General features: G+C 38.8%; 2 protein-coding genes across 6 annotated transcripts in view; one reads left to right on the top strand and one right to left on the bottom strand.

Moving 5' to 3' along the window:
- Positions 1 to 13,957, top strand: part of cdh23 (cadherin-related 23) — a 172,218-nt gene that overhangs the window by 138,410 nt on the left and 19,851 nt on the right. The gene's annotated exons all lie outside the window — the stretch shown is intronic.
- vsir (V-set immunoregulatory receptor) lies at positions 841 to 13,271 on the bottom strand. The gene is made up of 7 exons (XM_077582278.1): positions 13,043 to 13,271; positions 6,625 to 7,038; positions 5,635 to 5,685; positions 5,429 to 5,539; positions 4,939 to 4,966; positions 4,399 to 4,556; positions 841 to 2,324 (listed from the first exon to the last, which is right to left on the bottom strand). Exons 1-7 carry the CDS (start codon positions 13,113 to 13,115, stop codon positions 2,287 to 2,289), a joined length of 873 nt encoding a protein of 290 aa, XP_077438404.1. The 5' UTR covers positions 13,116 to 13,271; the 3' UTR covers positions 841 to 2,286.

Genomic DNA, 13,957 nt, shown 5'->3' with positions numbered 1-13,957 from the left:
CTAGACCAGCACTTAAAATGAACTCAACGGTTCTTGTGAAGAAAAAAAATGCTGTTATCTCTGCTCTTTGGTTCCCAGGATGCTTTGCAGCATGCAATACTGAACATTTTCCATCATCATTTCGTTAATCATTATTGTTTGTGTGTTTGTTGCTCGTAGTTCATTGAAAAAAAATAACATCCAGTACTTAATACCTCCTTCTCCGTGTTGAAACAAGTCTCCATTAACTTGAGCAACTCTAAAATGCCACAAATCAATCATGGCTACATGTTGATGTTTGCCATCTGGTGGTGAGCTGTGGTATTACAACTTCAAGTTAATCAGGTGTGATCCCTGAGCTAGACAATGCCAAATAAGTACATATTTGCCCATAAACGGTACAAATTGTACTTCTTCTTTTTTTAAGTGTTATATTTTAGTCTCATCACAGTTTACCACCACTTCTTTGGTCAATTCAGGTTTTACAATCATTATTTCCTGTATTGACAAGAGCGACAGCTGCAGCATAAAATACACAATCAGAATTTAGATCACATTTACTTTATAGAAAACTGCTTTGTAAACTGAGTTGTTGACAGCACAGGAAACACCTTGGCAAAGAAAGCCGCAAGCCCTGTTTTCAAAAAGGGGAAGACCAATGTTCCTTTTCCAGCTCAAAATTGTCTGCAATATTGAAGAACATTGTGCTGACTGGTTGTTTTTTTTCTGTTGCGTGATGTCTGACCATTGCAGTTGATTACTTTTAATCAGTGTGTCAAATGGTAAGTGTTGCTCCAAACTTAAGTCACCTCAATGATAACCATTTGTAGCATTTTTCCAAGTAAATTAAAGAGACGGTAATTAAGGTGGAACAGCTCAATTTTTTTTTTTTTTAAGCTTTAATCTGCATGATTTAAAGACAATATACAGAACAAGTTTCCACTCACACTAAGGCAAATTTGCATAAAATGTTCTTTGGTCACATAAATCTTCAAGAAAATAAAACACACAATATATACATAATACCCTGTTGTAGAAACTTGCAGAAAAATATCCACGGAGCACTTGCTGTACACTCAAAATGAGAAACCAACTTTTTTCTCACAGTCACAAAAGCTACATTTTCTCTCTGCTGTCATTTAATCACACTTAAATCCAATGGTCACGCTATTTTCAAACAACTCAATGCTCAAATTCCAACATAAAAAAAGTTCAAACTAAATCCACCACCTCAGACAAACTGTACAAAAACAGCAGTGATTAAATGTGTTATATTATTCTTGAATAAAGAGTTTGGACTAGTTTCACTATTTTCATAAAATGTTTTAAGACCACTACGTGCTGAAATGAATGTGGAATGTGTATTTGGAGCAGAGCTGGAAGTTCACCGATGTAGCACAGTGAAAAGAAACTGGGACCACTGAGGAAGGATGCAGAGCTTGAGGACATCATGTTTTTTTCACTTTCACATCTTCAGGTCAGCTCACCACCTGATCAGAAGCAAAGGAAACCAAAACTGTGCACGTTTTTGCTATGACTCATCAGATAAATACCGGTAGAGCAGATTTACTATAACTGGTTGGCATCTCAGTTAAGAGATACTTTTCCTGAGTGTAATCTTGATCTTTGCATGGACCAATAAGTGAACATAATTTTTTTTTCAAGTCTTTCAATTTAGAAGTCACACTAATGTGATTTTTTTTTTCCATCTGAGAAAAAATAGCTTGAGATGTTTATACTTGTACATGCATGGTGGTGTAGCTGTTAAAACAACAAACTTTCTTTCCCAAAAGTTAACTGGGATAGGTTCCCTGCTGAGAACGGTTAATGTCCTAGATGGACCAAACTTTTAAATGAGAGCCTGGCTTGTACATTTAAAAATAATAATAACATTTTTTTTTTAAAATAAACCCAAACACCTGAGACAAAAAACTTTTGAGTCACTTCAAATCCTTCGGACACAAACTTACCCAAAGCCCTCAACACTCCACAGTCTCAAACAGTAGAACCCACCCATAGCCGTAGTTAGGTGGGGTACACCCACTAGATACCCCCCGACCCTGCCGCAGCGCAAGAGTTCACAATCACAGCTTACTCCTAGCCTCCAGGAGTGTTTGAAATCAAAATGCAGTCAGCCTGTTACCTCCTACCCGACCAAACACAGTGCACGGACGACATTCCCAGCAGGGGTAATTGTGAGACAGACCGAGGGAAACGTTGCTCTCAGGGCACAGAGGAGAAAAACGAAAAAGTCGCAAAGCTGTTTCCAGGTCAGCAGTTATAGCGATGAGGGAGTCTCATCCCTCTTTAAAGCAGGAGGATGTCTGGAGACTCAGGGATGGTGTCTGTAATAGAGAGAGAGAGAGAAAAAAAAGCAGGTCAGTAAGAGCAGAGTCTGCTCACAGGTCATCATCACAGACTTACTGTGGATTTTAAGGAATACAATTCAAACTTAGTCTGAATTTAATGTGTACTAACATACACTAGAATTATGTATATGTAACTAATCACACCTTTATATTATGACTAAAGAAACTAAGCTATGACTTTTCTGGCATACTAGAGTATTTCCCATGTTTTTGGTTTTGTTGTTATTTATTATTATAAGGGATGTCAAAATTAGTGCGTAAATTTTTTGTTAATTTATGTTCCTTTAACGCCACCAATTTTTTTTAACCGCGCGATTAATGACCGTCTCTTACTTGGAAAGCCTGCACTGGAGGAATTGCAGTCACAACGCAGCAGACACATCCACAGCAAAATATAGCAGTGGTAAATTTGATAATAATGCATATATTTGTGGAGACTGGGGTCAAGTTGTAGTTTACAATTTTAAAAATGTGCAGAATTTCACAAGTTACTTTTAAAGATTAGATAACTCTAGTGGACGTGACAATCAGTGGTACTTTAAATTTAATATGAAAAGAAAAATGCACTGAGCTGTCACCAACGTCTTACAAATGCAATTATGCCATCTAGTGGCAGAAAATTTACAACTCAAATCAATATTGCACTTGTTTTTTACAGTAGCCTACAGTACATCTTTAATTTTAATTAATGAATTATTATGAAATTACTGTATAAATGACTAAAAGTTGCTGCATATTCCTATTAGTTTTTTTTCCACTTTTATGTTAAGAGTATGAAGACTTAGAAAAAATTTATACTGTACATTTTATTCTACATTTAGAACAGATATAAAATTTGCAATTAATCGTGAGTTAACTATTGAAGTCATGCAATTCATTACGATTAAAAATTGTAATTGCCTGGCACTCCTAAATTTTATTACTACTATTATTATTAATATTATTATTATTTAGAAGTTGAATTTATTTATATTTTTGCAGTGCATGGGAAATAGTTTAAAACTCTTGATGTTTCGGTGCTAAAATGGGAATAACATTGTTTGTTGGTGGAACAGACAAAACCAATGGTACCGTTTTGTTGCATTCTACCTACTACTGCTCGATATCTTGATAAATATATTTATCTAGAAACCCTTTAGAACACCTCAAAAAAGTCTGAGTTGCAACATGTTCACAGTAAGAGGAACCAACTGCTTGGTAGGTTCCTCTCAGTTTAAGGTCAGCAGGCTGAAAAAGATGAAGAAGAAAGCTGAAGTGTGTCTTTTATTCACACTACACACAAAATTGGGTTGTGTGGTTTGCATCACATATATAAACAGCTGAAGAATATGACTTGTCAACAAATTGACAAAAATACATGTACTACCGCTAGCATTTTATTTTTGTTGTATGACTGTTAGTGATGTGTTTTTGTTTTTGTTTTTGTTTTTAGATAGTAGATTGAGTGGATCTGTGCTATGGTAGTTCATAGAGGGAAAAGTGAATTCATGATAAGACTTGCTGAGTAGGAAAATTCGGTTTTAAAAAGGGAAAGACCGAAGTTCTCAGCTATGTGGGGGAGAACGACTCAACTTCTTAGTCACATCTCTCGCAAGCCATCTCATTTGAGTGTGAACATGCCATTTTACACAAGCATCCGCCAACACTTCCAGCAAACGTGGGACATTTCAACACTCTCACACCACGGTTACACTTCTATTGCGTCACAGTCTTTTATCTGTATAATTTTGAAACACATATTTCAAGTCTTCCCTTTGTACTTCTGCTATTGGAATCGTGCCCAAGAGCAGAAGGGCTTCACAAGAAATACAATCATTTCAATGCGTTATTGACAGTGCAGTCATAAAGGTTACACTCTACTGATCTAGTCTAGTCTTAGGACATGCATCTGTCCCATTTTGCCTTGAACCTGAGACCCTCCAAGACCTCCACAACAAAAGCATTGCAGACTCAAGCTTTTGTTTCTCTTTCCCAGCCTGAACTTCGGTTTGTTGTTTGGCCAGGATATGTATAACTATATGGAGTCTAAATATAAATGTCAGTGTCTTACCCTCTATTGGGAAGAAAACATCCCCGTGTGAAGAAGGAGTCATGGGGGTTCCTGGTTCAAATAACAGATGCTGGCCTGTCCCCGAGGACTGCCTTGTCAGAATTTGAGCAACGGTCGATTCCCTAAGAAACACTGGGTTCTCATGGCCCTGGGCTTCACTGAAAACACACAAGAAAGAAAGGCACGCTGGTTACAGTAAGAAGAAATTTAGCTTTTTTTATGTTTCTTACAAAACGAAATGACTTTGGTATGTCTCAAACTAAGTCAGTGAGTAAACAGGTGGCATCAAACACTAAAGCACAGGCATAGCTGTTACTAAGTCAAAATTCCATTAAACTATGTGTTTATCTAATCCAAAATAATATTGATATTAAACTCTATGCTTCTTTATTGTTGTCCAAAAGGATCTACAGATGGACTAAATGTGGCAATGCTTTGGGTATTTAAAAACAACCCACATGGAAGATATTTAAAAGACCAGATGTGTTATGAAAGGCATCCTGTAAGAACAGCTGCCTAGCAGACTGTGGGAAAACATACCTGTCCATCCTCACCAGCTCTTGTGCACCTGGGACAGAGGAAATAGGTTATTGTGAATAAAGCGAAACAAAGCAGAACGGCACATATAGTGTGCAAACGAGTTTCCCTCTGTGGACAGTCGATTCAACTCTCAAACAGGAAATGTGTTTTCAGACAAAGCACGGCTTGGAAAATATTGAGGGCAATTCACGTTTGATGTGGAACTGATTGTGATTCACTCGGCCTCATTTGGGCTATAGTTGAACCCGCTTTCCCATTCTTTTAATAGTAAAATGTTAAATGTGTGCGCTGTAAAGCTTTTGTGCACCACTGCAAACCGACCACAATAACAAACACATATTGCTAATTTAACATCTCCCTCACGGTGTCATTAAAAACCTAAACATTACATTTGTAAAGAATTCGCTGTGATTCAGCTCTTCCACTGATTCCCATTATATTGTGCACGTGTACCTAATAAAATGTCCTGTTAGTGTAATCTCATACATACGTTTGTGGGAATGGTTGTTCTGCCTCTGTCTGTAGACAAGTAGCAGAATAACAGGCAGCGAAAGTAGAGCCAAGATGCAGGCTGCTATGGCCAAGGCCACTGGCACAGCCCCTGAAGATGGAGCAGAGATAATGTCAGTTGCAGTAAATGCTAGATAAACACAATCATTAACAAGTTATGTAGTTGGCTTAAAAATGATGACAAACCTCCAGGTAGTGAAGGATTGATGACAGAACATTCTTGCGATCCATTTCTTCCTATAAAGGAATTATATGATTTTCAGATAAATAAAATTAAAGTGAAAAAAAAAAAAGGACAATAGGGGTATTAGCAGTACGTTTTGTTATTACCCTACTGAAACCAAATTAATAAGGGGTGTGAAAGAAAAAAAAAGATTCTCAGAGAATCGCGATTCTTATTTACTACGATTCAGAATCGATATAAAATGTCCCAAAATCGATTTTATTTAATTATTTTGTACTGGATGGATGTCTTGCCCTTGTTTGTGTGGCTTTATTGAGAGCGCTGTTCATGTTGTACACGATTTGGCCACTTAGGGGCAGTGTTGTTCCACGCATTCAGAATCAGATACACTAAAAATTGTAGCCATATTAGAGAGAAGAAGAAAAAAGGTTACAATCAAGTTATGCCAATAAAAGTTGTTTTTTGCAGCGTTGGAAAAGCATATGCCTGTGAGTAATGTTAAGATGCATTCCTTCGTTTTTGTATGAATAGCCCTTCTCTTGAGTGATAAAAATGCCGCGAGACGTGCGCTAATTAGCGTTAGCCAGTCAATGACGCTTTCCATTGTGCGTTAGCCTTGAGCTAGCTACGTCGGGAAACACTATGTGTAATTTTCTTCGTTTTGTGTGTTTAGATTTACAGTTAAACTCAATTGGAGTGTAATAAATGGCTTGATGCTGTAACAATAGTATTGTTAGTTTGAGTTCATGTTGCTTGGGGGAACGATTAGAGTGAGGGAACACACTACGAGAAGTGAGGTAGACCGAGCGTGTGCTATGAGCCAGGAATAACGTACTCTACTGTGGTGAGTTATGCAAATAAATACATGTGACCAAGTCACTGCTTTAATCGTCCACTCCGTATGGTCAGTGAGAACGGAACATGGTTAAACAGATACCAGCATTGGACTTTTTTTGTGGGACTGTGTTCGGATTTGGCAATGTCTTACTTACGTGGCGTCACATGGAGTATAACGTGACTGTGGGCACTCTGCATAAGGCTAGCGTGTTTATGATCTTGCTTAAAGTCCAGGACCATACAGCAGTACCGCCCCTGGTCAGCGATGGTCACATTCTGCAGAACCATCCAGAGGTTGTTCTTCGAATATCCAAATTTGAACCCTGGTGGCAAGCTGTGGTTTCCGTGCGGATGACCGTACGTCATGTGACGCGGGCCTAACCGTCCCGTGCAGTGTTGGTCGCTATGTGGCGTGAAAAGCCAGGCGTGTTTTAAGACGTCAGAGGGGGCCAAGGGGACCCCTGTCTGAGCACAGTCGGGTTCGAAAGTTGCGCCTTCCGGACAGGTCCAATAAAGGTGAGGGGTGGAAATACTCAGTTTGGAAGGGGAATGTGATGTCTTACCGGTAGCTGCAAAGAAGAAAAACATGAAATACATTAATACGTCATAAACCACAAGCGTTAAAACCTTTCAGATGCTGCTTATTTCTTTTGTTAAATGGGCTCGATTAACCTTCAAGTATGGTTCCTGTTAGAATGAAATCTAAAATTATTATAAAGAACTACTGTTGACATTATCACATGCCTGAGAGCCAGTGACAAGACATGAGAGAAACTTGACAACTGCTAGTTTCATGTCAGTAATAGTTACTTGTCATGGATTTACACACAACATGGATTGGTACCATCAGTCAGAACACGAACAACAACAACACTAGCAATCCCTTGGGCACAAGAGTTCTTATTAAGTACAACATCCCTTGCCCATATTTCAGTGCAATACAAACTTCCTGGTTTTTGTGAGTATTTGGTCTGAGCGGCATGCTTCCTCTTTTGTATACTCGTGTTTGGAGCACTTTAAATGTACAAAACATCTGGAGCTTAAGTGGCCGAACCAGCGAACATTAATGCCAAATAATAGAACATATAACCACACAATGTCAAAGAGGTTGTTGTCATTTGCACAAAAATAATACCACCTACCGTCAAGGTTACAAACTGATAAAAAAGGGAATTATTAAATTGACTAATAATGTCTGCATGTAATTACTGAGTGACTCAAACTCCCGGAAAGTCTATGGTTGGGTTTGACCTAAAAGAGAGGTGTCATCTATACACAGGCTGTGGTTTCAGGGCATAACTCGAGCAGACGCTGACTGCTATCATTTAGTTTGCCCTCACACCCAAGGCATGACTGGTATTGAGGGCATGCACGGGAATGAGTTGCTCTTTCCTTGTGGCATGTGAGGTTCTTACAAAAGTTGTGTTTTACATCTGGCAGTGCTAGTGGTTGGCCTCTGGTGGTGTCGACGAGACAAAACTGAGTTCTGTTATCCGAAGCAGGCATTCCTTTACTGCCAGTTGTGTTCCGTGTGGAATGTGAGTGTGTCATATGTGGTATGGTAAGGGTAAATCTCAAGAGTAGTAAGTCGTTTGACTCAAATTAATCTCTTTGGTCTTCGAAACAGTGGTGTGTGTGTGTGGTTTATGTGTATTTTCATTTTCTAAACACATGGCTATTTTTGACTGAAATAAAACTTGGGCGGGATTGAATTCTGGTCTCCTCTACAACCACCGCTGACGACGGCACTGTGGTAAAAACAGTCACTGTAGTGAAAAAGCAGACTGAGATTGTCGTGCTTCGATAAGTCTTGCCGGAAACCAAAAACACACAACAGGTTTTTCTTTATTCTGTAGCAATAGTTTGCACCACATCCTGTTCTTCGCTGCAGCACAGGAGTCTTCACATAGATTAAGTTCATGTTTATAATGTGTTGTTTATACAGCAGAGCCAGAGCTATGACAAAAGATATCTTAAAGGAGACATCTATTCAACCCAGAATCTCTGTGTGCCTTCACAATGGAAAGACAGACCAAAAAGTGATTGATAAAATTTTAAACAGATATTTATTTATTGTTACTTTAATTGAGTTATTTGAAATAGGTTCACGTTACACACCATGATTCGGAATGATGCGTTAACCAGAACAACAAACAATGCATTGTAATAATCAGCCATCTTTGTTGTTTACATTTGCCTCAAACGCTTTGAGGTCAGAATGGGACAATCTGAGTGCCATCATTTCTTTTGGCGTTTCGGTTTTCAGCCACGCGTTTTTAATTTCCGGTTTTGGCCATACATGTTCATTTTGGTGCATCCCAAATTCCCTGTAATATGCATGTATGCAAGTTCGTCCATATGTCTGACCTGCAAACCAATCGAAAATATAGAAGCAGAGGTCAACAAGCATGGCGACGCAGCACAGAACCACACTTCTGGAGCGAGAAGGAAGCCGACTACTTTATTGGTGTGTTGAGCGACATGAATAAATGTCTTTTATTATGCAATATAGATGTAATATAGTATAGTATGCTCACACATGTAAATGGATCATTCCAAATGTATCAGAAACCTGAATTTTGACCTTAACCTGAATTTTTGACTGCATGTAGTGTTTCTAGAAACTGCTCCAGCCCAGAGAAAATGGTCCTACACACCTATCCAGAACCTCCCCCTATTTATTTTTTTTAAATAACTGTTACTGCATGCATGAAAATGAATTTTGTCTGTTGCCGTTAATAATATCTAAATCGGAAAAGGTTCATCGGTTTGCTGATTTATTTATTTCTGTCTTCAGATACTGTACTTGGAATGATCTCGGTGCTTGTATTTGCTTGTAACACTTCTTTTCAGCAAAACCACGATAATATTGATAATTGTGTTTATTTTTGGTCAGACCTTGTTAGCTCGTAACATTCACTTTCAATTTTCTCTAATGTAGCATAACTACGTGCTAATATGCATACTTAGTGTGCGTCATTGCAGTGGTGCTATGGAGATTTTAGATATTGGTGTGTCAGGATTTGAGGAGTGGACATCCTTCCTGAATTCCTCCTCTCTCCGCCTTGTTACTTATCTCACAATACTGTAGAAATACAGCTGCTGGTTTACATGTCAGACAGGTTGCATGCAAACCCGCACTCAAATCCAAGGTGATACTGTAGGTGTTTTGCATCTGCTGTCATTCCTGAGCACAACGCAACTTGTTGTAACCACTGGACTAGAAAAAAAAAAGGCAGCAGTCTCAGCATATTGAGAAAAAAAAATTGTGGTTGAGCTACAATAAAAATGAAGAAGCATACATTTTTTTTCCCGTCTTGAGAAAATCAGTAGGTTCTTTCTTTAGCTTCGACTCTCTCTAGCACAGTTTGAATAAACTACACATATATGCATGTGGTATGTCGAAATGTGGATGTGCGGTACAACGGTGAACTCTGCACCGTCCATTGTGCGCTGAAGGCAATAGGAAGACCATGCAGGGTTGATTAAAGTGAATCTTCTGCTGTTCCTGCCACTGTGGAGGGACAATAGCAGGCAGGGGGAAGCCCTTGTCCACTCTCGTTTCACACCCACCCCTGCCTTCCTTTTTGGCATCTCTTCCTTGCTTTCTTTAGAATATCGTGAAAATGGTTTTCCTATTAATATAAATATTTACTGTAACTGTTATGAACTTTGAGATGATTGGAAGGCCAAACTTTGGAGTCATTACCCTCACCATTATATGTTCAACTGAAATATGACCATGACCACAACCCTTTGTGTCATATAATGTCATACTGTAGGTGTGGTGGGTGGTGTTTTCCCAAATATCAGAATCAAACTGGGGTTAGGATCAGGCTATACTTCTTCTTTTTTACCCTCTTATCCACTAGACATCTGTGTTTAGGCTGTTATAGTCTTAGTTTCCCCTGGTCTCAAGACACTGATAGTCCCTTAGGGTGTAGAAACAGTCCTCCTTTTGTCATGTGCTTGCATGGCACCTGTTTCAAACACATTGCCTGTGACAGCTTTTTTTTTTCACAACAAAGCCTCTATATAAACTCACATGTATCTCTATGTGAACCTATGTGCTTATTTTAGCTTCTACAAAAGAGGTCCTGCTACAACACAAGTGACCAACTGGTAGATCTGGTATCTTTTGACGCATGAGAATTCACTACCTGTGTTTGCTCAAGGGCTCCCCAGCCACACACCCTTTTTCACACCTTCCTACAAATGCAAATGCATTAGAGACTATTAAGGGTTAATGAAACCAGCAGGAGGAACCCAGAATATCCCTTCAACACACAGTTTCAGCGGAAGCCTCTGGTAGAAACAAAAACAAAGATAAAGCAAAGAAAGTCTTTTTTTTATGGGTCAGAATGCTAAAAATGTAAGTGGTAGGTTAGCAAATACTGTCCCGGATTCAAGGTTCAATTAACCTGGCTTGCACGATTTGTAACTTTACAAGAGCATATACGTTTTTACGATAATCAAACCGCAGAGACAGTCTGGTGGACGGAAGTTAACGTAGCACAACGCGCATGAAGTAGGAGGCGGAAATTAAACAATTTGGTTGACGCGGGGCCTGACGTTAGCGGTGCTGTGTTGTACACATTTCAGTACAAATTTCATACATAAATCCAATGAAATCAACAAAATATTGTTAAAAACAACAACAGTGATTCCATGTTTAATGGTCACCATCCTCTCTGTTTTTTGGGGTATTATTGAAGAAAGCTCGGCGCTACTTGCACCACACCAGCTAGCTAGCAACAAATTTAGGCTGGCTAGCTAGTGTGGCTAAACACGTTGTGGGGTACCTCCTAAGCCAGTAATCATGACAACTCTGAGTTTAATTTTATTTTTTTTAAACAATTAATTATCAAAATAACTTTTGATTATTTGAAGATTGATTAGTTGTCGTTTAATCAAAAAAAAAATTTGCACTTTTAGGTTAAACACGACTCTTAAGAGTTGCGTTTCTTCCGTTTGATGTACGGGCTATACTGTACATTGTTGTTATTACTGAAGCAGTCAAGGTTCTATCATTGGCGTTCAATGTTATATCCTTGACACTAATGAAAATAACCAGTGACAGACTTCCCAGCAAAGTGGAAGCCTGTTCTATGGTGTTCACTTCAGACCTTTAACAAATATGATACCCTAAAAATGACAATAAAGGGCGTTTTCTCACTACTCACATCCTGTCTTACTGAGGAGAAAAACTCCCTGAGGCCACATCCTGTTGATGAGACTGACCCAGGAAACCATTTTCAATCACTGCCCCCTAATATTGACTCATTAGTACAGAAGATCAATGCATTACATGCGTTGTGCTAAACAAGCGGGAGGGCGGAATGGACAAGATTAAGGTTGCATGGTCACATCCTGTGTGGCGCTCATTTACCATTTTTGATTGTCACCATGCAGCGCGGGGAGCAAAGTGTTTATCTCGATTTGGAGACACTGATTATTGTTTGTCTTGGGCCATGGTTTGTGGAGGGGAAGGCCATTACTGACAGTGAGACAAACAGCTGTTTAGGCTCAAAGGAAGGAAAACCTCCTGACAAATAAGACATAACATAACAAGGCTGTGAGCAGGAGGAAGAGGGCACCCTGGAGACACTTTCTAAATTAGCCTCAACAGTACATATAAATAATTACCATTTTTTCATTTCTACTCTAAATCATACCATTTAAATAATATGCTCAATGTTACGTTAATGAGATAATGGTTAGGGCACAAAGTGGTCAGTGAGGTTTCAGCAGCCTTCGCCTTAAGACAACAGCTGCTCTTCTCTGTTAAAATCAGCTGCCTAAACTCGCAATGACAAAGTCCTTGACTAAGACATTTCATTACAGGTTTTGGGCCAACATAATGGCAAGTCATTTCAGTCAGCATGAAGATTCCTATTATGCCCTTTGCAATAATATTTGCGTTAATTTTACGATGTGTCATGCAAAAAAAGTGTTAATTGTGCAGTTGGACTCCATTCTCAAAGATACATTTGCCATTTTTCAAATTTAAAAGGGAGATGAATAAAAAGTGCATATTTGTCATCCGTATGGGTATGAAATGTGTCATTGTCAGCTGTTTACTGGGTGCCTAATGTGTCTGGCCGGCTACATTTCTTGATTTTAAAATTTTTCCAAACTGAATCAGAAATTGAATAGCCCTGACTGTTCTGTTCATTTATTTTACAAAACATACAAAAAGCCGGGGATTCGGTGAAAACCTAATTTACTTGTCTGTCATTTTGGCTAGGACCTTTTAAAAGGAGAAATTATCTATCTTAATTAACGGTAAGTCACAAGGTATAAAACCAAAATAAGTATGAATAGCATATTGATAAAACACAAATTAGTGGTAAACTAATGTACGCTGTACGCATCTGACCGAGTTAAGTTCATTGATACCAACCTCGCTCTACATCCCCACGCTCATTACGCTTACTAAAAACACGCACAAAAGCGTTAATGTGGTTAAATGTAATGACAAAGTCGATATCGTTATCGTAAAAGTTCGTTATTACAAAGGACAAAATGTCAACAAGCTGCCACACGCCCGCTCAGTCACAGTCATCAACTCACCTCCACTTGTGGACAGCACAAGCCAACAGCACCAAAACAACATCGTCTCACTTCCAAGTAATCCGGACTCCATGCTTATCTGGACCTTGTGTCAAAGTTTCTACTCGCAAACTATTTTGCCGTGGATTCTACTGGAGTAAAAACGGAGTTTCGGTCAAATTAGCATAAGAGGATTAATTGACTGATCGTTGTCGCTCCAACTCCTGCGTGTGTAGCTTTTGGTCGGAAAGTTTGGACCTCTCTCAAGTCACGTGACGTGGTGCAGCGGTTTTGTTGGCCCCGCCCACCCCCTGCCATTAGCTGCCAGAAGTATGTGTGAGGAAGCGAAACGAAATTTTTATTTGAAAACGCGAAATTATGTTACATATGTTATCATGTAATGATTAAAAACATAAGAATGGCAAAGGGCGAGTTACGTCATTGTATTCTGGGGACATAATGCATACTTAGGCGTTGGCTTGAGAAACACAAGGCCAGAGCAATGGAGTTTCATGGCTCAGACTGGGCCCACTAGTTCCACAGCATTTTCTTTTCATGAAGGGTTTTTTTTTGCATTTATTGATTTTTTACAATATTGATATAAAATTTAAAGCCGATAAGGATAAGTCAAGGTACTGGACAAAAGTTTTTTTTTTTTAAAGCTCAAAATAACTGCAATCCCACCCACTAAGTTTTCTTTCCTCATAACTAATTATAATTATGAGCCAGTGTGTTTTAATTTGTATTATTCTAAGCTCCAGATAGGCCATAAAGTCACCAAATATAACTTATTGCTTACGTTGTCTTTAGAGGGAATTGGAAAATTCTACTATGCCAGTCTTTCTACTCTCACAAGCCCCCCTCATGTTAAATAAAGTTTGAGAATTATGATCTACAATTTATTAGGATATTTGCACCATTTCCAGTGATTGACTC

Source organism: Vanacampus margaritifer, chromosome 12, assembly GCF_051991255.1.
Source record: "Vanacampus margaritifer isolate UIUO_Vmar chromosome 12, RoL_Vmar_1.0, whole genome shotgun sequence".
Taxonomy (NCBI): Eukaryota; Metazoa; Chordata; class Actinopteri; order Syngnathiformes; family Syngnathidae; genus Vanacampus; species Vanacampus margaritifer.
The sequence above is the reverse complement of the archived record's forward strand: the minus strand, read 5'-3'. Positions and strand labels throughout refer to the sequence as shown.

Coding starts and splice junctions, on each gene's coding strand:
- vsir (XM_077582278.1), bottom strand. CDS start 13,115: ATGGAGTCCGGATTACTTGGAAGTGAGACGATGTTGTTTTGGTGCTGT. Junction 5,540..5,634: donor CAATCCTTCACTACCTGGAG/GTTTGTCATCAT, acceptor CTCCATCTTCAG/GGGCTGTGCCAGTGGCCTTG. Junction 4,557..4,938: donor GAGCTGGTGAGGATGGACAG/GTATGTTTTCCC, acceptor GTGTGTTTTCAG/TGAAGCCCAGGGCCATGAGA.